Source organism: Salvelinus fontinalis, chromosome 32 (genome assembly GCF_029448725.1).
Source record: "Salvelinus fontinalis isolate EN_2023a chromosome 32, ASM2944872v1, whole genome shotgun sequence".
NCBI classification, from domain to species: Eukaryota; Metazoa; Chordata; class Actinopteri; order Salmoniformes; family Salmonidae; genus Salvelinus; species Salvelinus fontinalis.
Genome location: NC_074696.1, coordinates 14847457 through 14872267, shown reverse-complemented (window position 1 = coordinate 14872267; position 24811 = coordinate 14847457). Strand labels below are relative to the sequence as shown.

Sequence of the window (24811 nt, the reverse complement as noted above, 5' to 3'; positions counted from 1 at the left end):
GTGCCAAAGGTGCTTCAACAAAGTACTGAGTAAAGGGTCTGAATACTTATATAAATGTGATCTCTTTTTTATGAATGAGAAAAATTGTTAGTGTTTTTGTTTATGGGGTAGTGTTTGTAGATTGACAAAAACAAACAATTGAATCCATTTTAGAATAAGGCTTTAATGTAACAAAATGAGTTAAAAGTCAATACTTTGAATGCATTGGGTGCATAAATCCATTAGGGCTTCTACCCACGTTGCGCAGAATGACATTTTGATTATGGTAATTTAGCTTAACAGAACCTGCAACTCCTGTAATGATCAGCCAATAAAACAATTTTCAAACAACTTTGCGGGAAAACCCCATTGTAAACAGAGCACCTGATGCGAGCAGTTCCATATGTGACAGATGAAAATCTCTGTTAGAAACGTAGAGTGGGAATCTAAATAGGCAACAACTACAATGGGTTGCTAATATGACTAAGATTGGGCCTTTGGCTTCTGGACAATGAAAGAAAGTTGATATGAAAACCAATAGCAATTAACTTTTTGAGTTTGAATTTATTCTTATAGGGACAGTGCACATTAATCAGTGTTTCAGTAAAAGTGCCGGTTTAAGCCAACCGGCTAATTCTCAACCACAGTCCCTGGGCAGGTTTTTAAAAACAATTACAATACAGACAATCAATGAGCAGTGAGCACACACAGAGCAACATAGGACAAGCAAGACATAGCATACAGACAGAGCAACATAGGACAAGCAAGACATAGCATGCCCAGAGCACAAAAAGACAAAACCCATAAAAGCAACAAAGTGTTTCCACACCTCACAAGGCACAGAAAACAGACAACATGGAAAGCAGCAATACACAGCTAGGGATTATGTTCACAAATCTGACTGACCTTTAGCCATGTCTCCATGTTTTTTGTGAAAGTGTGATAGGTGGTGCAGGTGGTGTGTCTGATGCAGTGTATTCCAGACATGGGAAAGCATGGCATATGAGTAAGTTTTTATAAAATAATTGCCTTTACGTTTCTATGGTCAGATTTTGCAAGCCAAGACATGCCTAATAATGAAGTAAACCGTTCAGGTTTAACGTTAAAACAATTAAGTATATGTTTTCAAAATGCGTACCACCTCCAGCTTACATTGCAAAGTGGTGGGTGATGTGCTGATAGCCTGCCTACCATTGCCTTTGCACTTGAATGGCGAATCGGAGGCGCACTTCAATTACCAGTTGAGAAATAAAAATAGGAGTTTGTTTCCAATCATTGCCATCAAAACTGTTTAACACACAATTGCATTTAGAATGGTTGCGCAATGACTGGGCTTATAAAAGCAGCAGTTGCGCTAGCGCTGTCCACTCAAAGTAAGCGCTATATGCTAAAGTAAGCGCTATATGCTAAAGTAAGCGCTATATGCTAAAGTAAGCGCTATATGCTAAAGTAAGCGCTATATGCTAAAGTAAGCGCTATATGCTAAAGTAAGCGCTATATGCTAAAGTAAGCGCTATATGCTAAAGTAAGCGCTATATGCTAAAGTAAGCGCTATATGCTAAAGTAAGCGCTATATGCTAAAGTAAGCGCTATATGCTAAAGTAAGCGCTATATGCTAAAGTAAGCGCTATATGCTAAAGTAAGCGCTATATGCTAAAGTAAGCGCTATATGCTAAAGTAAGCGCTATATGCTAAAGTAAGCGCTATATGCTAAAGTAAGCGCTATATGCTAAAGTAAGCGCTATATGCTAAAGTAAGCGCTATATGCTAAAGTAAGCGCTATATGCTAAAGTAAGCGCTATATGCTAAAGTAAGCGCTATATGCTACACGCGTATAATAAGAAACACGACGACTAACGGAAAAAAAGAAAATTGGGCTAATTAACCTATAGACCAATAAGCATGACGGTCAAATGTATTTACATCCACTGATATTTACATCAATTAATAAAATGACTTAGCAAAAGGATTGTTTTTTTGACTGGCCGATAACAACCTTATTTAAATCAGCTTTTAATGTATCGGCCGAATACCGGAAACCCTGGCATACACGAGATAGAATGTGAGAAGGTGCAAGAGTGTGAGAGAGGGAAAAACTGTAGAAAAACAACCACTCCTCCCACACCCTGAGTCTCTAAAGGCTGTGGCTGGCTGGTGTGAATAAGACCATCAGAATGCTGCCGGCCCTGAGGACTGCAGTAAACACAGATTCATGCAGAAAAACACGTCTGTCTGACCACTGCTTACAGAGCCCACAGCAATGTGTGTGTTTTTTGGTTTTACTATCCATGTGGGAACCAGAAGTCCTCACAAGGATAGTAAAACAAGGACCATTTGGACAAGTGGGGACATTTCGCCGGTCCCAACAAGGAAACAAGCACACCCGATTCAAGTTGTCAACTAATCATCAGGGCCTCTGAGTTGAATCAGGTATGTTTGTCTGGGGCTACAACAAAGGTGGGCTGTTGGGGGTACTGGAGGTGGGCTGTTGGGGGTACTGGAGGTGGGCTGCTGGGGGTACTGGAGGTGGGAAACACTGGTCTAAGCGATGCACTGAATCAATGACCCTGGACAGGCGTGAGTAGTGTGGAGCCCGTCTTGGCAGACTGCGGGAGGGAATCTCTATGGCAGGGATGTCAAACTCATTCCACGGAGGGCTGTTTTTCTTTTTCTATTAAATTAAGACCTAGAGTACAGGGGAGAAGCGAAAACCCGCAGCCACACGGCCCTCTGTGGAATTAGTAACACACTTGCTCTATGGGGTCAACTTGAGGGCCGGAAAATCGAATGGTGTACAACAACACACCCTGGAGAACCAGGCTAACAGGGAGAGAGAATGAGAGAGGCTAAAGCTAATCACACAGAAGCTATAGAGAGAGGATGAGTCCAGAGCATACCCTACCCTGGAGGACCAGACTAAGTATGACAAAGCGAGGATTTTTTCCTGTTAGTGTGGGCCGCTAACAGAGAATGAATCCAGCTCATACCCTGGAGAAAAAGACTAGCAGGATAGCTTAACAGAGACAGTGGTGCTAACAGCAGAGAAGCTAGCTATAAAGTGGGGATGAGAATAGCCGGTAGAACCACAGAAGCAGCAGTCTATTGCTAGCAGGTTAATAGACAGGGAGAGATTGATAAGATGATAAAACATGGAGGATATGTAGGTTAAAGAGAGGGAAGCCAACAGAGCAGAGCAGATCGTGAAACCTGGAGACCACAGAGAACCAGGCTTACGCTAACTGGCAAACAGGCTAAGCATGGAACATTGTAATCAAGGTCACTTACACTCATTCAACCCACCTGTCCCACTTTACACACACTTAGCCACAATCACATAGACACTTAGACACACACAGGTGAACACACTCACCGGCCCAGCCCCGCCACACAGTGCACGGCAATACAGCAGCCAGGCTCGCCCCTGAACTTGGTCTTAAGCAGGTTTAACCAGTCGTCCACTATCTTGGTGGGGGGCGGGGCACCATCATCAAAGGGCCAGTCCTACGGAGGAAGAGGGACAAAATCGTCAACATGGATCAAACCAAGGGCTGGGAGTTAATTTAAGGGGGGGGGGGGGGTACTAAGCTAACATTTGGAATTGTTTAAAGATGGTCTTACCATAGATAATTTAGCAATTTGGTTTTAAATTTTTTGAACCCTTTAAGTATAAAAATATACATTTAAATTGAATAAAATATTTAATTTGGCCTTTACTACTATTGGCAATAGAAACACATTGAATAATATCAATAAATGGCCAAAAATACAGTCAAAAAATGAATAATATGAAATAAGGTTTTGAAGTGTGTCCTATATCTAAGAGATGAAGGAACCTGTCTTTCAAAGGTAATTCGTAAAAATCCAAATAACTTCACAGATCTTCATTGTAAAGGGCTTAAACACGGTTTCCCATGCTTGTTCAATGAACCATAATTAATGAACATGCACCTGTGGAACGGTCGTTAAGATACTAACAGCTTACGGTAGGCGGTAGGCAATGAACCTCTCTAGGCTAGAGGGTGGTATTTTCACATACGGATAGCATCCCATCTAGCCTAGAGAGGCTAAGGTCACAATTATGGAAACTTAGGACACTAAAGAGGCCTTTCTACTGACTCTGAAAAACACAAAAAGATGCCCAGGGTCCCTGCTTATCTGTCTGTGTGAACGTGCCTTAGGCATGCTGCAAGGAGTACTGCAGATGTGGCCAGGGCAATAAATTGCAATGTCCGTACTGTGAGACGCCTAAGACAGCACTACAGGGAGACAGGACAGACAGCTGATCGTCCTAGCAGTGGCAGACCACGTATAACAACACCTGCACAGGATGGGTACATCACACCTGCGGGACAGGTACAGGAAGGCAAGAACAACTGCCCAAGTTACACCAGGAACGCACAATCCCTCCATCAGTGCTCAGACTGTCCACAATAGGCTGAGAGGCTGGACTGAGGGCTTGTAGGCCTGTTGTAAGGCAGGTCTTCACCAGACATCACCGGCAACAACGTCGCCTATGGGCACAAACCCACCGTCGCTGGACCAGACAGGACTGGCAAAAAGTGCACTTCACTGACGAGTCGCGGTTTTGTCTCACCAGGGGTGATTGATCGTCGAAGGAATGAGCGTTACACCGAGGCCTGTAATCTGGAGCGGGATCGATTTGGAGGTGGAGGGTCCATCATGGTCTGGGCCAGTGTGTCACAGCATCATTGGACTGCGCTTGTTGTCATTGCAGGCAATCTCAACGTTGTACGTTACAGGGAAGACATCCTCAGGGAAGACATCCTTCTCCCTCATGTGGTACACTTCCTGCAGGCTCATCCTGACATGACCCTCCAGCATGACAATACCACCAGCCATACTGCTCGTTCTGTGCGTGATTTCCTGCAAGACAGGAATGTCATTGTTCTGCCATGGCCAGCGAAGAACCCGGATCTCAATCCCATTGAGCACGTCTGGGACCTGTTGGATCGGAGGGTGAGGGCTAGAGCCATTCCCCCCAGAAATGTCTGGGAACTTGCAGGTGCCTTGGTGGAAGAGTGGGGTAACATCTCACAGCAAGAACTGGCAAATCTGGTGCAGTCCATGAGGAGGAGATGCACTGCAGTACTTAATGCAGCTGGTGGCCACACCAGATATTGACTTTTGATTTGGACCCCCCCTTTGTTTAGGGACACATCATTCAATTTCTGTTAGTCACCTGTCTGTGGAAGTTGTTCAGTTTATGTCTCAGGTTGTTGAATCTTATGTTCATACAAATATTTACACATTAAGTTTGCTGAAAATAAACGCAGTTGACAGTTGCTGAGTTTATAAGAAAGCTAAGGAAATATTTTTGTATGCACAGAACTACCGCTATACTTCCATTTGTTTGTGGGGGTTACCTGCTGATTAGTCTCGTGACATTTGTTTGTGGGGGTTACCTCCTGATTAGTCTCGTGACATTTGTTTGTGGGGGTTACCTCCTGATTAGTCTCGTGACATTTGTTTGTGGGGGTTACCTGCTGATTAGTCTCGTGACATTTGTTTGTGGGGGTTACCTGCTGATTAGTCTCGTGACATTTGTTTGTGGGGGTTACCTGCTGATTAGTCTCGTGACATTTGTTTGTGGGGGTTACCTCCTGATTAGTCTCGTGACATTTGTTTGTGGGGGTTACCTCCTGATTAGTCTCGTGACATTTGTTTGTGGGGGTTACCTGCTGATTAGTCTCGTGACATTTGTTTGTGGGGGTTACCTGCTGATTAGTCTCGTGACATTTGTTTGTGGGGGTTACCTGCTGATTAGTCTCGTGACATTTGTTTGTGGGGGTTACCTCCTGATTAGTCTCGTGACATTTGTTTGTGGGGGTTACCTGCTGATTAGTCTCGTGACATTTGTTTGTGGGGGTTACCTGCTGATTAGTCTCGTGACATTTGTTTGTGGGGGTTACCTCCTGATTAGTCTCGTGACATTTGTTTGTGGGGGTTACCTCCTGATTAGTCTCGTGACATTTGTTTGTGGGGGTTACCTCCTGATTAGTCTCGTGACATTTGTTTGTGGGGGTTACCTGCTGATTAGTCTCGTGACATTTGTTTGTGGGGGTTACCTCCTGATTAGTCTCGTGACATTTGTTTGTGGGGGTTACCTCCTGATTAGTCTCGTGACATTTGTTTGTGGGGGTTACCTCCTGATTAGTCTCGTGACATTTGTTTGTGGGGGTTACCTCCTGATTAGTCTCGTGACATTTGTTTGTGGGGGTTACCTCCTGATTAGTCTCGTGACATTTGTTTGTGGGGGTTACCTCCTGATTAGTCTCGTGACATTTGTTCGTGGGGGTTACCTGCTGATTAGTCTCGTGACATTTGTTTGTGGGGGTTACCTCCTGATTAGTCTCATGACATTTGTTTGTGGGGGTTACCTGCTGATTAGTCTCGTGACATTTGTTTGTGGGGGTTACCTCCTGATTAGTCTCGTGACATTTGTTTGTGGGGGTTACCTCCTGATTAGTCTCGTGACATTTGTTTGTGGGGGTCATAGAGCAAAACGGTTAACACCATCGTGTTTGTGAGTCTCCCCTTTCCATAGAGTGGTCATAACAGTTATGTAAGCCAAACTGTTTGGATGCTACAGACGTTGTCGTGAGAAAGACGATTTTCAGGAAGTCTCATGGTCTGACAAACACCGCTGTAACACGGCCACCTTCCACCGTAAATACGGAAGCCCGCCCGATAGGCTGCTGCGGTGGATTGAACACAACCACATCTCTAGCTTAAACTCATGGATTTTGATTGATGTTACTAGCTTAAATTGACAGATTTGTGTTATTAATGTTACTTAGATTGACCCATGGGTGAGTCAACAGACTTAAAGATTAACCAGTGCACAATGCTCAAAGGCAGTACAGGATTCAAAGCCTGATCGAAGCAGAGCAGCTGTATCATGTGTGTCTAAGTTGGGAAGCTTGATATGCTGAAGTACTGTGTGTGTGTCCGTCCTGGCAGACACCCTGACCATCTGAGCCTCTGTACTTGTGCTGACTCAGTCTCAGCTATGGCTTAGCACATCTCGCTCTCCCATATCATCCTCTGCCTGTCACAGCCTTCTCTCTCTCCGTCTGTGACTGTCCTATGATATCATGGGCCAGTTTTATGTAGGCAGATAGCGAACTGTCACAGATCCTGTGTCATATTTGAAGTGACAAAGACAGGAACAGAAAGGGTTGTGTCACTAATAGCTTGTCACTGTAGTTTGCCAGTCAGCCATGCTTTCAAAATTCTGCTATCCTTCTCAAACCTTTAATCCAATACATTGGAGAGTGACAGGCAGAATGGGGAGAGGAACACTCCAGGATGAGGGGTGGTGATCACTATCAAGGACAGGAAACAGGACATTTCCTCTCCCAAACACAAAGTGTCTCTGCTTTTCCTGAATCACCTGTGGGACAGCTGAATAAAAAAGAGGTACATACAGTGCACATAAGAGAGAAACAGAGCAAGAAGGCCTGGTTGGAGCCCCATTCATCTGGATCTGAGCCAGATTCCTTCCTGTTCTCAGCACACTGCGGGAGGCAGACAGTGGAGGACAGAGACTAACAGAATTTCTCCAGGGAGGGGCAACCCCACCTGTTTTATTTGACATTCCATGAAAAACAAAGTGAATCCAACTACCCTCAATTCCTCGGAAGTAAACAATGGGATCCGGTTTTGGTTCAGTAGAAATTCTGACTGCTCTCTAGGAGTGTGTGTGTGCATGCATGCATGTTACCCTCACCATAACTTCAATCCCCTCCTTCTCCACTGGGGCCTTGTCGTAGGTGGCGTCACACACTCTCACCAGCGTGTTCACCTCACTCTTCTTCAGCTCCTGAGAGAGACAGATAGCGAGAGCGAAGAGACAGATAGCGCGAGAGAGAGAGAGCGAAGAGACCGAGAGTGCGAGAAAGAGAGCGAAGAGACAGATAGATAGCGAGAGCGAGAGAGAGAGCGAAGAGACAGATAGCGAGAGAGAGAGAGAGTGAGAGCGAAGAGACAGATAGCGAGAGAGAGAGAGCGAGAGCGACAGATAGCGAGAGAGAGAGGGAAGAGACAGATAGCGAGAGAGAGAACGAAAGACGGACAGCGAAAACGAGAGACAGATAGCGAGCGAGAGAGAGAGACAGATAGAGAGAGAGACAGATAGAGAGAGACAGAGAGAGAGAGACAGAGAGAGACAGATAGAGAGAGAGACAGATAGAGAGAGAGAGAGACAGATAGAGAGAGAGACAGATAGAGAGAGAGACAGATAGAGAGAGAGACAGATAGAGAGAGAGACAGATAGAGAGAGAGACAGATAGAGAGAGAGACAGATAGAGACAGATAGAGAGAGAGACAGATAGAGAGAGAGACAGATAGAGAGAGAGACAGAGAAACTTGTACTCTAAAATGTTTATGTTTAATTGTAGGTTCAAGTGAGTTTGTTATAGTCTATATTGGTGAAGGTTGTTTATGCACGTAGTCAGATGTGTGTGTAAGTCTCTCCAGAGTGAACTTGAACACACACACGGCGGCCTCACCTCAGTGAACTTGTTGAGCGTGGCGTTGGTGGGGTTGTGTGTGATGAGGAACCTCATGCCCTCGTAGGTAATCTCCACTGCTGCAGGGCGGTTCATGTTGGCGAGACGGCTTTGAAAACAATTACAATTAAATACTTAGAATCTCTCTTACAAGAAGGATGACTACTTTTGGCTCAGATGTCAGCAAGGACTTGTAGAATTCTGTAGGTTCAAAAACTAAATAAAAACACGACAACGAAGGGAGGAGGTGGAGGATGGTGTGGGTAACACGTGTGGATGGCTACAGGAAGGTTTACATAAAAAGAGGGGTAACAAAAAAAAAACTGGATGATCTAGTCCACAAGACTCCACGGGGGGCGTAAAAAATATTTTAAAAAATAAATAAAAAATAAAAACTAATGCAGACTATCCACCAGTCATCCAATCGGACATTCAGATTTTACCCCATTCAGGAGAGTGGTATGTGATTGGCTTCTGGGAGAGAAAGCAGGAAGTAGAGGAGAACTAGGCAGTTTTCTTATTGGCCGCTCGGGGGACAGAGCTGGGCAATTTGGCCTTGGACTACGCGATATCCAAGGGATCGTTGGAGAAGACAGGGGTTCCCAGTGTGCTGGCTTCAGGGGGGCTTCTGGGTAGCGTAGTCCCGAGGGGGGCGGACGATTCACTTGTCCACGAAGGCGAGGTGCTGTGCCTGGCAGAAGTCTCCACTGACGCTCACATACGCCATATATGTATGGTCCAAATCAACACAGAAACACTGCCGAGAACGGAGAGAGAGAGGAGGGGGGGAGAAAGAATGTGAAGGAGAGAAAAGAGGGAGAGAAGGAGAGAATAATGTGGTTAAACTCAAATAGACAACAGTCACCTTTTAGCAAGGCACTCTTGAAGTTCTTAAAGAGCAGGACTAGGCAGAGAAATCTAAAAGCACTGGTTGGGGAAACTGGAACAACTCATTACAGCAGAAATATGACTCCACACGTTGAGGCTATTAACCCTATTATCAGAACCATTATCAGCTTTGTACTAAGGTGTTATAATGACCTATTATTTATGACTGTATCCAGCCACACAGTCTGATAATGCAGACAGACAACAGACACCCATGAGCTCTTGGCTTCAAGAGAGCCTCTCATAAATCATTTACGGCCTGCCCTCACCTCATTCCGGCTGATCATCAGCCAAGATCTGAAGCGTCTGGACACAGCCGCCACAAACTGGCTAGTCACACATACACTACGAGGGTGAGGGAGTGGGGAAGAGAGGTGAGGGCAGGGGGAGAGGGAAGAGAGGGGGGTTGGAGGGTGGGGAAGAGAGGGTTTGGAGGTTGGGGTGAAAGGGTGAAAGTAGAGGGTGGAAGGAAAGGGCGGGGGAGAGGTAAGAGAGAGGGGTTGGAGGGTGGGGAAGAGGGGGGGAGAAGAGAGGGGTTGGAGGGTGAAAGTAGAGGGTGGAAGGAAAGGGCGGGGGAGAGGTGAGAGCGAGTGGAGGAGAGCAAAAGAGAGGGAGACAGAGGTTGGACCTCGGCAGCAGTAGTCACAAGGTGAGGATTATGGGTCAGCAGTGATTCACACCAGCCGACTGTCACATTCCCACGCTCCCCCGTTCACCTCCGAGACTCTCCCTCCCCTCAGTCTTCTCTTTTCAACCCTCACCCAGCACATCTCCGTTTCAGGTCTCCCATCTCTTCACTACATTCATTCTCCCATTTATTTATTTTTTATCTTCGAGAGCAATGTGTTCCAATTCAACTAGTGTCTTGCCTTCTTTCCCCACAGGCCTCTACATTTTCCCATCTCTCAATCCAAAGGGCTTTATTGGCATGGGAAACATCTGTTTACATTGCCAAAGCAAGTGAAATAGATCATTCTAGCTCTCATATCTTTCTCGATCTGTCGTCTCGCCCACTCTGAGCCAAGAACAGGACAACGCCCACAGTCTCTTTCTCTAACCTCTCTGGATTAAAACCAAATTATGATAAATGTTACATATTGATCACAAAAAAAATTCAGCGTTCAGATTACCGTGTAGTTTACCAATAAAATGTGGTCCGACGAGGATGTGGACATACTCGGTATACATATCCCGAAAGAAAGAAATTCTTACTACAATACATTTTTATAGAAAGTTGGAGCTAACCCTGAAAATAGCACTGCTGTGTGATTCTTTAAAAAGTCAAATCAATCAATAATATTCGTAGCAAATATTTTTTTTATTTAATTTACAATCTGTAGAAACATTCTGAACTTTTGTGAAAGATCCCAGTTGAAAAAGATATGGATAATGGAAGAAAAACAGATGGTGATAAGAGATAGACGGGAGGGGTTGGGTGAAGCTGAAGGCTGGGAGTAAAAACAAACAAAAGATAACTACTGTAAAATATATTGTGTCCATAAAATCTATATAGTATGTATAAGCCTACGTCCAAGGGGTGGTAGGGTTAGGGGAAAATATATATATATTTTTAAATATTGGAATTGGAAATGACGAAGCTACAATCTGCACAATTAAAACGGATCTACCCCCTGAAAAAGATACGACAAACAGACCCTCTATTCCCTTCACTCACTTTGCCTTGCTCACCTTCTCTACAGAGCTCACCTTGCTCACCTTCTCTACAGAGAGAGGAAGCAAGCTGTGCCTCACTCTCTCACCCTGACCCAAAGACAGGGCTACGATTCTGAGGGTAAAACCAAACTTCTTTTTCCATCTCTTCTTTACTTGTCTCTCTCACCCTCTGTCTCCATCTCCCTCTCAGCTCCTCTTACCTAGTGCCAGTTAGAGGGGCAGTCTTCCAAACAAAATATTATTAATAATAATAATTTCACCAACCCCTCCACCCTCAGTCTCGCCTTCTGGTACATATCTACCTGAAATACCTTGTATTACTGCACATTGAGCTGGTTACTGGTACTCAGTAACCATGGTATATAGCTCCATGTTGTGTATTTTATTCCTCTTTACTATTTGAATGTTAACTCTGCATCGTTGGTAAGGACTTGTAAGCAAGCATTTCACAGTATGGTCTACACTCGTATTTGGCGCATGTGACATATAAATTGATTAGATTTATAATCTCCATTTAGCTGGTGCCAGCAACAGTGCCACTGTTCAAAGGAGCCACTAGTTCTCTAGAGAGTAAATCTCTCCCTGACGCCTTTAATTACCAGCTCCAAACAGCACTAAGCATTATACACTGCATTAGGGCACTGCTACAGACACCGAGAGTGAGAGAGAGCGAAAGAGACACCAAATATGACTAGAGGACAATTTGTACGTAGAGTAACAGAAAAGGGAAGTACAAACTGTACAGCGTCTCAAAACACAGCCTATAGACACAGCCAAGAAAAGGAGTCCCACAGCTTGGAGTGCCTTCAAACATGAGTATACAGGGGTTGGGCTCTACTCACCAGATAAGTGGTATTAGCATCAATTTCCAGTCAGTCAGCATATAGACTTCCATGTGTCAAGGTCCTCTATCCCTAATAATAGTCCCCTAGTTGTGTCTCAAGTTAATGTCAGTGAATATGGAGGAAAGGAGAGGAAGCCAATCGCGTCGTTGAGATTAACCCCAGTCATAGCCTGTCTCTCTGCATGGCACTAGCTAGAGGAACAGCCCCCAGTCATAGCCTGTCTCTCTGCATGGCACTAGCTAGAGGAACAGCCCCCAGTCATAGCCTGTCTCTCTGCGTGGCACTAGCTAGAGGAACATCCCCCAGTCATAGCCTGTCTCTCTGCGTGGCACTAGCTAGAGGACCAGCCCCCAGTCATAGCCTGTCTCTCTGCGTGGCACTAGCTAGAGGACCAGCCCCCAGTCATAGCCTGTCTCTCTGCGTGGCACTAGCTAGAGGACCAGCCCCCAGTCATAGCCTGTCTCTCTGCGTGGCACTAGCTAGAGGAACAGCCCCCAGTCATAGCCTGTCTCTCTGCGTGGCACTAGCTAGAGGAACAGCCCCCAGTCATAGCCTGTCTCTCTGCGTGGCACTAGCTAGAGGAACAGCCCCCAGTCATAGCCTGTCTCTCTGCGTGGCACTAGCTAGAGGACCAGCCCCCAGTCATAGCCTCTCTCTCTGCGTGGCACTAGCTAGAGGACCAGCCCCCAGTCATAGCCTCTCTCTCTGCGTGGCACTAGCTAGAGGACCAGCCCCCAGTCATAGCCTGTCTCTCTGCATGGCACTAGCTAGAGGACCAGCCCCCAGTCATAGCCTGTCTCTCTGCATGGCACTAGCTAGAGGACCAGCCCCCAGTCATAGCCTGTCTCTCTGCATGGCACTAGCTAGAGGACCAGCCCCCAGTCATAGCCTGTCTCTCTGCGTGGCACTAGCTAGAGGACCAGCCCCCAGTCATAGCCTGTCTCTCTGCGTGGCACTAGCTAGAGGACCAGCCCCCAGTCATAGCCTGTCTCTCTGCGTGGCACTAGCTAGAGGACCAGCCCATGGCAGCCACATTGTGGTAAGGCCAGACCAGCTTCCACAACATTGCCGGAAACTCATGCAAATAACTCTGCCATATTTGCAAACTAGTACTTCTGCAATTACACCCAGCTGTCAGCACAGATGGAGAGGAGAGAGCAAACACATCAACTCAGCCTGTAAAGACCATGTGTTTGTTACCACACAGGAAATGCAACACGCACTGTACGGATATGAACACTGTGTGGGTGTGAAACTGACTGCTATCAGGCAGAATCGTGTAGCCTAAATCATACGTAGTTGACAAAGACATAGGCCTAGAGTAATATAATTTAAAAAGTCAATATTAGTCAAATTCCGTTAACCTATTAACCCCAAAAAACAGTACTGGCCAAGACACAGATAGGCCTACACACAAAACAAATGCCAACAACGGGCCCATTTAGGCCTAGGCTACATTCAGTTCAACTGAGTTATGATTAGCATAAAGTGTCATTACCTCACAGCTGCTGCACAAGTCTTAATGAAGGAGAACAAAGTCACAAGCTGATCAGTTATCCTGCTATGTTCCACATACACCATAACCAGTTCCCCCGTTTGTAGTTCCAACATGTCCCTTTCTTTTCCAGCTGGACTGAATGTTGTTGGGTACACATTGTGTGTCCACTCAGCACTAAGAAATAGTTTAACTAGCTACATTATTTTCCTTCACCTGATACCTAGAGATAGGAGGCTTAGCCTAGGCCTATATGAACCTAGGAAAGACAGTACAACACACACACACACACACCACTAAACTACACACACTTATCCTGAGAAAGAACAGCTAGGTTGCACATTCAACCCCCCCCCCCCCCCCCATTGTCTGTAGAAGCTAAACTGGGAGAAAAGTCAGTGAGTAAACTTGCAGTACTGGGAACTAGCTGAGACAGAGGCCCTGGCTGCGTCACAAATGAAACCCTATTCCCTTTGGTAGAAGTAGTGCAGCATAAAGGGAATAGGATGTGCTTTGGGACGCAACCGCCGAGGCAGTCAGCTCGGCCCAGAGACAGAGTCTCTTCTAGATGCAGTCGCGTGCTCCCCTGGTGGGCCGGAACCGCCGAGGCATAGTCAGCTCGGCCCAGAGACAGAGTCTCTTCTAGATGCAGTCGCGTGCTCCCCTGGTGGGCCGGAACCGCCGAGGCATAGTCAGCTCGGCCCAGAGACAGAGTCTCTTCTAGATGCAGTCGCGTGCTCCCCTGGTGGGCCGGAACCGCCGAGGCATAGTCAGCTCGGCCCAGAGACAGAGTCTCTTCTAGATGCAGTCGCGTGCTCCCCTGGTGGGCCGGAACCGCCGAGGCATAGTCAGCTCGGCCCAGAGACAGAGTCTTTTCTAAATGCAGTCGCGTGCTCCCCTGGTGGGCCGGTACGACACTGCCAGGCAGGGAGCTGATAGGGGGAGCAGAGTAGACCCACCGGCCTCAATTAGCTGGCCACTCTCAGGACAATATCACACACTGAGGGAGGGGCGGCAGGGGAGTGAAAAATACATTGAAAACAAACTGGGAGGGTAGTGGCTAGTGCTGAGCGATTAAACAACATTTTGGTTATTATAATTTTTTGGACGAAGGTTCAATTATTTGAATTCCATTTTTTTTTTTTACGGTGAGCTCAAGGTGCATTTTCTCACTGCAGTTTCTTTAGAGGTCAATCAGATCAAGCCCAAACTGTGTGATTCAGTAGAGCCGTTTCCAACAGGCTAATATTCAACAAGATTTAGAGCAGAGAATGTGTTAACTACGCAATGACCATAATGCATTGCGCGCCTGACGGAGAGCAGATGCTCCGCGAGGTATCTCTACCTGAAAATACATGATCTAAGATATTGATAGTTTGTATTCAGCAGTAATATTAGAATGCCTTATTTACTTCAAAACAACTAAAATGTTGAATTTGTCAGACAGCATCGGCAGCAGCTCTATAGAGATGAGATGGAATTAAATATTAAAGTAATCAAATCAAACATAATATACACAACTGCAATATTTTATTAAAGTAATGTGAATAAATAGTTATTCATTGATAACCATAAATTAGTCACTGCCATCATGGACCTGTTATTAACAGTTTTATTCTGTGTTACAGCATTCAACCCACAATGCATAGTGGATTTCAAGTTAAAAAAAATACATTGAAACTGAAATCCGTGAATTTCTTCATAATCAAACCAGAACCAAACCGAGCTCAAAAAGCACAAATAGCTCAGCATAAGTATTGGTGTATAAAGGGTGAGAATGAGCCCAGTATCAGAGAACAGAGAGAACAAACCCAACAGGTAATGACAGGGACTTGAGTTCAGCCAGGGCCACCTCGCTCGGGGAAACTAGGTTAGATTTGAAGACAATGCAGCCGTGTGTGTGTGTGTGATATATATAAAAGAGAGTCCTAGCCTCATTACAAAACAACTGACTGATGGTGAAATAATGGGACTGAGCTTTATTTGCATGTTAGTAAGGTAAGCAGTGGTGAGTGAATGTTGTGTTTGACAGGTCACATGTACTAGGCTGGCATGATCAGCAGTGGGATGTGTGCCAGTGAGAAAGACTGCCTGGAAGACTAAACCACAGGAAAGCCCTGCTGACACTAATCGACTAACAATTAAGCAATTAGGCAGAAGCGGCAGTGCTGTATCAGGATTACAGTCACAGGTAAGAGGCAGTGCTGTATCAGGATTACAGTCACAGGTAAGAGGCAGTGCTGTATCAGGATTACAGTCACAGGTAAGAGGCAGTGCTGTATCAGGATTACAGTCACAGGTAAGAGGCAGTGCTGTATCAGGATTACAGTCACAGGTAAGAGGCAGTGCTGTATCAGGATTACAGTCACAGGTAAGAGGCAGTGCTGTATCAGGATTACAGTCACAGGTAAGAGGCAGTGCTGTATCAGGATTACAGTCACAGGTAAGAGGCAGTGCTGTATCAGGATTACAGTCACAGGTAAGAGGCAGTGCTGTATCAGGATTACAGTCACAGGTAAGAGGCAGTGCTGTATCCGGATTACAGTCACAGGTAAGAGGCAGTGCTGTATCAGGATTATAGTCACAGGTAAATGGCGTTGATCGGCACGACGCGATAGCATTTACCCGTGACTGTATTCATGATGCAGCACTGTTTCGCGTGCCTTTTTGCTTTTGTAAAACTTACCAACCTACTCAAATAACAATGAAACACACATTTTCATTCAAACCAAGTCAATTCATACGATTTCATTGCTCCACCAGAAGATACAGTCCAGACAAAAAGCTGGTTGTAAGTTATTTTGGTCATGTTGCTACAGACGCGACAAAATCATTCATTATTTTTGCATAGTTGCTATGCAAAAGAACTGGTCGTCCGTTCTAAACAAAATGGTTGCTAAGCAGGCTGGATAAGTTCTTGTCACTTGCTAGCCAACTTCAGCTAACGCAGTCATGTCAGACATTGAACCTGGAATGACAGCATACTAGCTGCAGTTCTGTGAGTTTTTTCCCCCCCTATTGGCATTTACTTGGATATGTCCATGATAATGGTGATGATGCGTGATTTCGACTGGCTCAGAAAAAGTTTTCTGGGCACCGTTCACTCCATGTATGGTACCACAGAGAGAAATTCAAACGTGAAACATTGATTCTGAGGTCTGACAAGCAGACAGCAAGGCTAATATTAACCCCCATGGTACCACACTGAATGCTAGGCTGGAAGCAAGGGGAAATAATGAGTGAGAGGAGATATATACAAGAGATGATTCAGACAACAACATGAATAGGATATTGTGAAGAGGCGCAGTGATCATTTTCAGATGGAACTGTTAGCAGGCACAGGTGTCTGTGACAGCCAACACAGCACGACTTGGAACATTGCTCATCCAAATCAGCATCCAGGACGCGGCTTTTTACATCTCTTACGTATTCTCTATGTGAAAGGGATAAATGTTGTGGGGTTTCAAGCTAAAATATGCTAGGCTATAGCCTAGCTAACATCCACGAGAAGTGAAACACAAACCACCTGAGATTACCATGTCAACCCTCCTCTCTACCCCTCCGACATCCCTGAACAGGGTGAAACATATGGGATCAGTAGGGGTTTTTGAATAACTAATATATCCACCACAGTGCCCTAATCCCCTTCCTCAGATCCCCCATATCTTTACTACAAATCCAGCTGAGCCACTGGCACGGACCCAGGGCGTGTCCCAAAGGGCACCCTATTCCCTACATAGTGCACTACTTTTGACCAGATTCCTATGGTGGCTGTGCTGAAGATTTAGGCAAGAGGAATCTGCTGGAACATGGGTTTAGGTCACGATAACATCGTGGGTCTAAGTAGGTATCCTAGCAGTTAATAGTGTTGGGCCAGTAACCGAAAGGTGGCTGGTTCAAACACACAAGCCGACTAGGTGAAAAATCTGTCGATGTGCCCTTGAGCAAGGCACTTGACTAATTGCTACTGTAGGGCATTAGCTAAAAATGACTCAAATGTAAATAACATGGGTAACTAGGTAGGTCAGCAGAGACAAATCTTCCAGAAACATAAACAGGAAAGGCCTATGTATTCAGATACTGAAATAGCACTACGCATTTGGTGACTTTCAAATGAATACAAACTAGCACTACTAGATAGTTATGGGGGAGAAAAAAAATAAAATCGATAGTCATGTGACCCGTTTCAGGAAACTAGGCATATGTCACGGGTCACTACTTCAAAAGGAGAACTTTATTTGCAAAATGCATTTTTTGGCAGAAAGTTTTCATTGCAAGTTAACGTTTACTGTTAGATAGCTAGCTGGCATTACTTTTATGATCTGTGTGTAGTAATGTTACCTCAGAATTCCATTTTGCATTGCTAGTTATAGCCTAATGTTAGCTAGCTAACATTGAACCTTTTTGGTTAACTTTACCTAACTATGACAAACGGTTTGTATTGCTAGTACTCTATGGGTCGGGATTATGGTTCATTGTTTAGCTAGCTAGCTAGATGTCTAAACAAAATAACCCAAGTTAGCTAGCTAGCTGATGACCCATTAGGTTAGCCAGGTGTGTCAGAGTGATTACAGCTATCTATTGTATAATAATGCTAAAATATTTGTATCTGAAATGTGTCTTTCAGCAGCAGTAGAACACGCCTGACTCTCCTCCACCAGTCATACAAGGAGAATGGTCTAATGCCTCCCACCAAAAAGAGAGCTGGCCCAATCAAGCACAGATTACACCTGAAGTATGAGTATTTGTAGTGAGTGATGAACTTCAAGAACTACACAGAGGATAATGCAATTGTATTACCAGGACGCCACCCAGGAAAAACACCTTGATGGAAAGCTGCTGGCATCCCATGTGACAAAAACAGCAGTGTGGCGTGTCTACAAGGAATCGATGACAACACTTGGTATGATTATTTAATTGATGTCTAACATGATTGCCACTACTTTCACTGATCTCAGAGTATTTCTGTATTTTCCAGAGGTAAGTTGTAGTCATGCTGTCTTCCTTCAGGAACCTGTGGAGAAAATTGCTGCCCCACATCTAAAGCACTAAGCCCAGGACAGACCTGTGCTGGCAGTGCCAGAGGAACAACTATAAGGTCTTCAGATCTGATCTGCCAGAGGCTGTTAAGTCAGCCAAGCTGAAGAAGCAAGAGCAGCATATCCTGCTTGTTCAGAGTTAGTGGTCTGTCTACCAAAAGATAGTTGCTGACTGCAAAACCACCTGACAAGACCTGTAGTCTTGCACCAGCAAGCAAAGACATCAGGATACATTACATCTTTGACTTTTCTCAACAAGCAAGCAAAACGTCCTCCTTTATACTGATTAAGGACATAGATATTCACTCAAAAAATATATAGCCAGGTCCCAATCTATTTTTTAACTCCTCGCAAGTGTGTCTTGTTTGGTGTCTGCTGTGAAGGAATACCACAACAAGGCAACTAAAGGTCATCCAGAAAAGGCAGCAGCGATGTCATCAACTACATGCACCATTTCTTCACCAACTACGGAGTTGGGGAAACACGTGGCCCTGAAATGTGACAACTGCAGTGGCCAAAACAACAAGTTTGTGCTCTGGTATTGTGCCTGGCGCACCATGCACAAGCTCCACCAGTCTGGACCTTCACTTCCTGATCACAAGACACACCAAGTTTTCCCCCAACTGGTGCTCGGCGTCATCAAGGAGAGCTTCAGAAAGACCAGAGAGAACACTGTCTGAGATTGCTGGTGTTGTGAAGGACAGCACTGTGACGGGTCAAAATCCCTCAGCTGGTTGGACTGGAGGATGGTACGGCGCTGGTGGAAAGATATGGCTGGCAACAACACCTGAATCCAAACTTTAATTCACTTAATGCTGTTATGTCTTAAAAGTTTTTGTTATTTCCTGTTTTACATCTGTGATGCTCTGGAGCCTGGTGCTGTCACCAAGGAGCGTTCAGACTCAGTCCGGACCAGGTTTCAGCTGCTGCACAACGCTGACACCCTTCCTCCCACAGATGGTCTGCCTGTACAAACACCACCTGGACTGGACACAGCTAGACAATCTTATCTTTTTGAGTTTTGCGACAAAGAGGCTGTGGACATCACATGCCCTGAAACTAAGTCAATGGCAGGACAGCAACAGGCTCTCTGAATATAGATTTCCTCAGACAGACCAGTCATCAGCACTATCTGCAGTGCCTCTATTCACATAACTCTCTCCTAACACACGCAATAAGTTGCAACTATTAATTCATTTTCTAACCCGCTGCTCAGCCACTTGATACCCCTGATTGTATGCATACAACTACAGTACCAGTCAAAAGTTGACATGTACTCATTCAAGGGTTTCTTTATTTTTCCTATTTTCTACATTGTAGAATAATAGTGAAGATATCAAAACTATGAAATAACACATGGAATCATGTAGTAACCCAAAAAAGGGTTAACAAATCAAAACATTTTATATTTGAGATTCTTCAAAGTAGCCACCCTTTGCCTTGATGACAGCTTTGCACACTCTTGGCATTCTCTCAAATAACTTCATGAGGTATTCACCTGGAATGCATTTCAAAGGTGTGCCTTGTTAAGTTAATTTGTGGAATTTATTTCCTCCTTAATGCGGTTGAGGCGAATCAGTTGTGTTGTGACAAGGTAGAGGTGGTATACAGAAGATTACCCTATTTGGTAAAAGACCAAGTCCATATTATGGCAAGAACAGCTAAAATAAGCAAAGAGAAATGACAGTCGTTCCTTCCTTTAAGACATGAAGGTCAGTCAATCTGGAAAATGTCAAGAACTTTCAAAGTATTTTCAAGTGCAGTCGCAAAAACCATCAAGCGCTATGATGAAACTGGCTCTCATGAGGACCGCCACAGGAAAGGAAGATCCAGAGATACCTCTGCTGCAGAGGATAAGTTCATTAGAGTTACCAGCCTCAGAAATTGCAGCTCAAATAAATACGTCAGAGTTCAAGAAAAGACACTTCAACATCAACTGTTCAGAGAAGACTGTGAATTTCTGCAAAACAACCACTACTACAGGACACCAATAATAAGAAGAGACTTGCTTGGGCAAAGAAACGAGCAATGGACATCAGACAAGTGGAAATCTGTGATTCATTTATAATTTAATGCACACTTACCCAGCATGGCTACCACAGCGATACGCCATCCCATCTCGTTTGCACTTAGTGGGACTATCATTTGTTTTTCAACAGGACAATGACCCAACACACCACAAGGCTGTGTAATGTCTATTTGACCAAGAAGGAGAGTGATTGAGTGCTGCATCAGATGACCTGGCTTCCACAATCACCCGGCTTCAACCCAATTGAGATGGTTTGGGATGAGTTGAACTGCAGAGTGATGGAAAAGCAGCCAACAAGTGCTCAGCATATGTGGGAACTCCTTCAAGACTGATGGAAAAACGTTCCAGGTGAAGCAGACAGAGAATTCCAAGAGGGTACAAAGCTGTCAAGGCAAAGGGTGGCTACTTTGAACAACCTCAAATATTTAGCACATGACCTCACATGTGAATCCTTAAAGAGATGGGCGGGGCTGACTTAAGAGGATGTGAACAATGCTGAATGGGTGTAGACAGACAAAGGACAAATTTGCAGCAGAAGTACCAAAACGATTCCAAGGCCATTTTCTCAAAATTGAGGTTACAAGTTTATCAACGTTCAAAGCAAAATTACTTTCCCATTGTTCCTCAAATGCAGTGTATGATATATATATATAGCTACAAAATGATTATATATATATATATATATATCTGCTTTTATCCAATATAATAAAAACAATTAAAAACGTTGCAACATAAGATCAAATCAAGGTGGTTGGTCACAGTGATATTTTTGACGATTAATCATATAGTTTAACAGTATCGCTATATTTTTGCACCAAAACTCCAGTATTTTGAATTTATAGGTTGTCAATTTGTTTTCAGCACCCCCCACCACTGATCAAAAATGTTTCTCTCATGGCTGTTTCGTCCATCTGCAGCAGACATCTGGTGAGAAATGTTTTGAAGATAAATTAGCAATAAAATCGCAGTATGGTGATAATATCGTCAAGTCCCTGGCAACTACCAGCCCTACTATTAGACCACTTCGTCCCACAAGCAAGTGTCAGAAATGCACCAGGCCCAGTCTTGGGAACTCAGGAAGTGTCTGGGGTAGAGGTCGACCGATTATGATTTTTCAACGACAATACCGGTTATTGGAGGACCAAAAAAAAGCCAATACCGATTCATCGGCCGATGACAATTACAACAATTATAGTGACAATTACAACAATACTGAATGAACACTTATTTTAACACTTCAATAAAATCAATTTAGCCTCAAATAAATAATGACACGTTCAATTTGGTTTAAATAATGCAAAAACAAAATGTTGGAGTAGGAAGTAAAAGTGCAATATGTGCCATGTAAAAAAAGCTAACGTTTAAGTTCCTTGCTCAGAACATGAGAACATATGAAAGCTGGTGGTTCCTTTTAACATGAGTCTTCAATATTCCCAGGTAAGAAGTTTTAGGTTGGAGTTATTATAGGACTATTTCTCTCTATACCATTTGTATTTCATATACCTTTGACTATTGGATGTTCTTATAGGCACTTTAGTATTGCCAGTGTAACAGTATAGTTTCCGTCCCTCTCCTCGCCCCTACCTGGGCTCGAACCAGGAACACATCGACAATAACCAGCCTCGAAGCAGCGTTACCCATGCAAAGCAAGGGGAACAACTACTCCAAGTCTCAGAGCGAGTGAAGTTTGAAACGCTATTAGCGCACACCCCGCTAACTAGCTAGCCATTTCACATCAGTTACACCAGCCTGATCTCGGGAGTTGATAGGCTTGAAGTCATTAACAGCGCAATGCTTGAAGCATTGCGAAGAGCTGCTGCCAAAACGCACGAAAGTGCTGTTTGAATGAACGCTTACGAGCTTGCTTACCATCGCTCAGTCAGACGGCTCTATCAAATCATAAACTTAATAACACACAGAAATACGAGCCTTAGGTCATTAATATGGTCGAATCCGGAAACTCTCTCGAAAACAAAACATTTATTCTTTCAGTGAAATACGGAACCGTTCCTTATTTTATCTAACGGGTGGCATCCCTAAGTCTAAATATTCCTGTTACATTGCAAAACCTTCAATGTTATGTCATAATTACATACAATTCTGGCAAATTAGTTCGCAATGAGCCAGGCGGCCCAAACTGTTGCATATACCCTGACTCTGCGTGCAATGAACGCAAGAGAAGTGACAGTTTCCCTAGTTTAATATTGCCTGCTAACCTGGATTTCCTTTAGCTAAATATGCAGGTTTAAAATGACATACTTCTATGTATTGATTTTAAGAAAGGCATTGATGTTTATTGTTAGGTACACGTTGGAGCAACGACAGTTCTGTTTCGCGAATGCGCACTGCATCGATTATATGGACACGCTAGATAAACAGTAATATCATCAACCATGTGTAGTTATAACTAGTGATTATGATTGATTGATTTTTATCAGATAAGTGTAATGCTAGCTAGAAACTTACCTTGGCTTCTTACTGCATTCGCGTAACAGGCGGGCTCCTCGTGAGGCAGGTGGTTAGAGCGTTGGACTGGTTAACTGTAAGGTTGCAAGATTGAATCCCTGAGCTGACAAGGTAAAAATCTGTCGTTCTGCCCCTGAACAGGCAGTTAACCCACTGTTCCTAGGTTAGGTTAGGTTGGTTAGAACGGATCCTGGCTGGCTGGCAGGGGAGGGAGCGCTGGACTGGTTAGAACGAGTCCTGGTGGCCTGGCTGACTAGCTGGGGAGGGAGCCTGGACTGGTTAGAATGAGTCCTGGTGGCCTGGCTGACTAGCTGGGGAGGGAGCCTGGCCTGGTTAGTCCTTGGGCTGGGAAAAGGAGAAGAACGGCAAAAGGGAGGACTCACTATGCCCACACTACTTTATTTACATCCACAGTGGCGAAATGAAGACCTAGGCCTAAATGTTTCTAAGGTCACGCAAATGCCTGGCCATCGTGGGGGGAAAAAACAGTCATCTCTACCACAGAACTTGCTCTTAATTAACAGCTGTCACAGCTGTACCTTGGCAACAGCTTGACAGCCAAATCAACCACCACTAGAAAGCGCACACAGATACACATTAAAACAGGGATAGTTTGTTCACCACTTGTCCTCTATACCTGCTACATCCTTAGACCTCTCACTAAACAAACCAGTAGGCTACGTTTGCAACTGCAGATCTGATCTCCTCCAACCCTCAGACACATACCACTAACTCACCACAAGCACATGGGATGACTATTTTCACATGGACACACACCCCCCTTCCTCCTCCGGCGGTGCTGCATTCACTGTAGCCAAGGTGACAAGGAGCGTTCCCCTGGAGCGCTCTGATAGGACTACAGTCGCTCGAGGCCTCAACAGGGATCCTGCAAGGTCTGGGGGCCAGTATGAAAATGTATCTGCTCTGGATAATATCATCTGATAACTGACTAATTTGTAATTTTTTGGTGTAAAAACTAATGTAACAAGCAGCGATTAGATGGCCCTCCAGAACGGCACAGGTTCTTGATATTGATTAAGCACCAAAACGGAAGAAAAAAAGGGACTGGAACAAGCAAAGATTAAGACAACCTGCTAATTTATTTGTAAAACGTTTTCATACGGTATGCCTAGTGAATAGGCTACAACCCAAGGCTGGAGGACACAGACAAGTAGGGTACACTTCATTCCAATGGAATTCTACTCATACGGTATCTGTGTAGTCAACATACTCTTGCCATTTTACACAAGATGGGAGCGAGCGAGAGAGGAATGAGAGAAACACACTTCAAAAGGGAATACGAGAAGGAGCAAGATTGCTCAAAAGAGCATCGGCACAAGACTGAGAAAGGGAGAGATGGTGCAAAAGAGTGCACAGGAGACAGATGTTAAAATAGCACGAGAGAAAGATGAGACGGATATGGCAGTGGTTCACACCAAGGTTATTATACAAAAAATAAGGTCAACTTAACTAAAACTAACAAACCTGCTTGGGGAAAAAAATATATATACTGAAACTTATCTTGACTCAAAATCTAATGGGGTTTAAACTTATTTTTTCTTCTAAATGGGGTTTTAAAATCTTCTGAATCAGGCGGATCACATTGAGATGAAGTTATAAAGTCAAAGGTAAACTCAGCGAGATGCCGTTGCCACGAGCAGCAGTGCAGATACTGAGAGGTAAGACTAAAACACCTGACTGTAGACAAGAAGTCGTGGAGTGGTGCATCTGCTAGGGCCAAAAGTCAGACACGTGGTTTTCCAATAGCAAGGCTCAGATCAGCATTGCAGTGTTGACATTGTATGTAAAAATCCTTTCTTTATAACGTTGAACTAAACACCCATATCACACTCACAAACGGAAAT

General features: G+C 44.5%; 1 protein-coding gene across 2 annotated transcripts in view; it reads right to left on the bottom strand.

Moving 5' to 3' along the window:
- The window catches only part of LOC129830804 (protein tyrosine phosphatase type IVA 2-like), a 52554-nt gene that overhangs the window by 5607 nt on the left and 22136 nt on the right, over positions 1–24811 (bottom strand). For both annotated transcript variants that reach the window (XM_055893546.1, XM_055893545.1), the window contains exons 2-5: positions 8954–9267; positions 8511–8619; positions 7730–7822; positions 3350–3480 (exon numbers count right to left, since the gene is read on the bottom strand). In XM_055893546.1, coding sequence (XP_055749521.1) covers positions 3350–3480; positions 7730–7822; positions 8511–8619; positions 8954–8958 — 338 coding nt within the window. In that variant the 5' untranslated portion in view covers positions 8959–9267. The remainder of the gene's footprint in view (positions 1–3349; positions 3481–7729; positions 7823–8510; positions 8620–8953; positions 9268–24811) is intronic.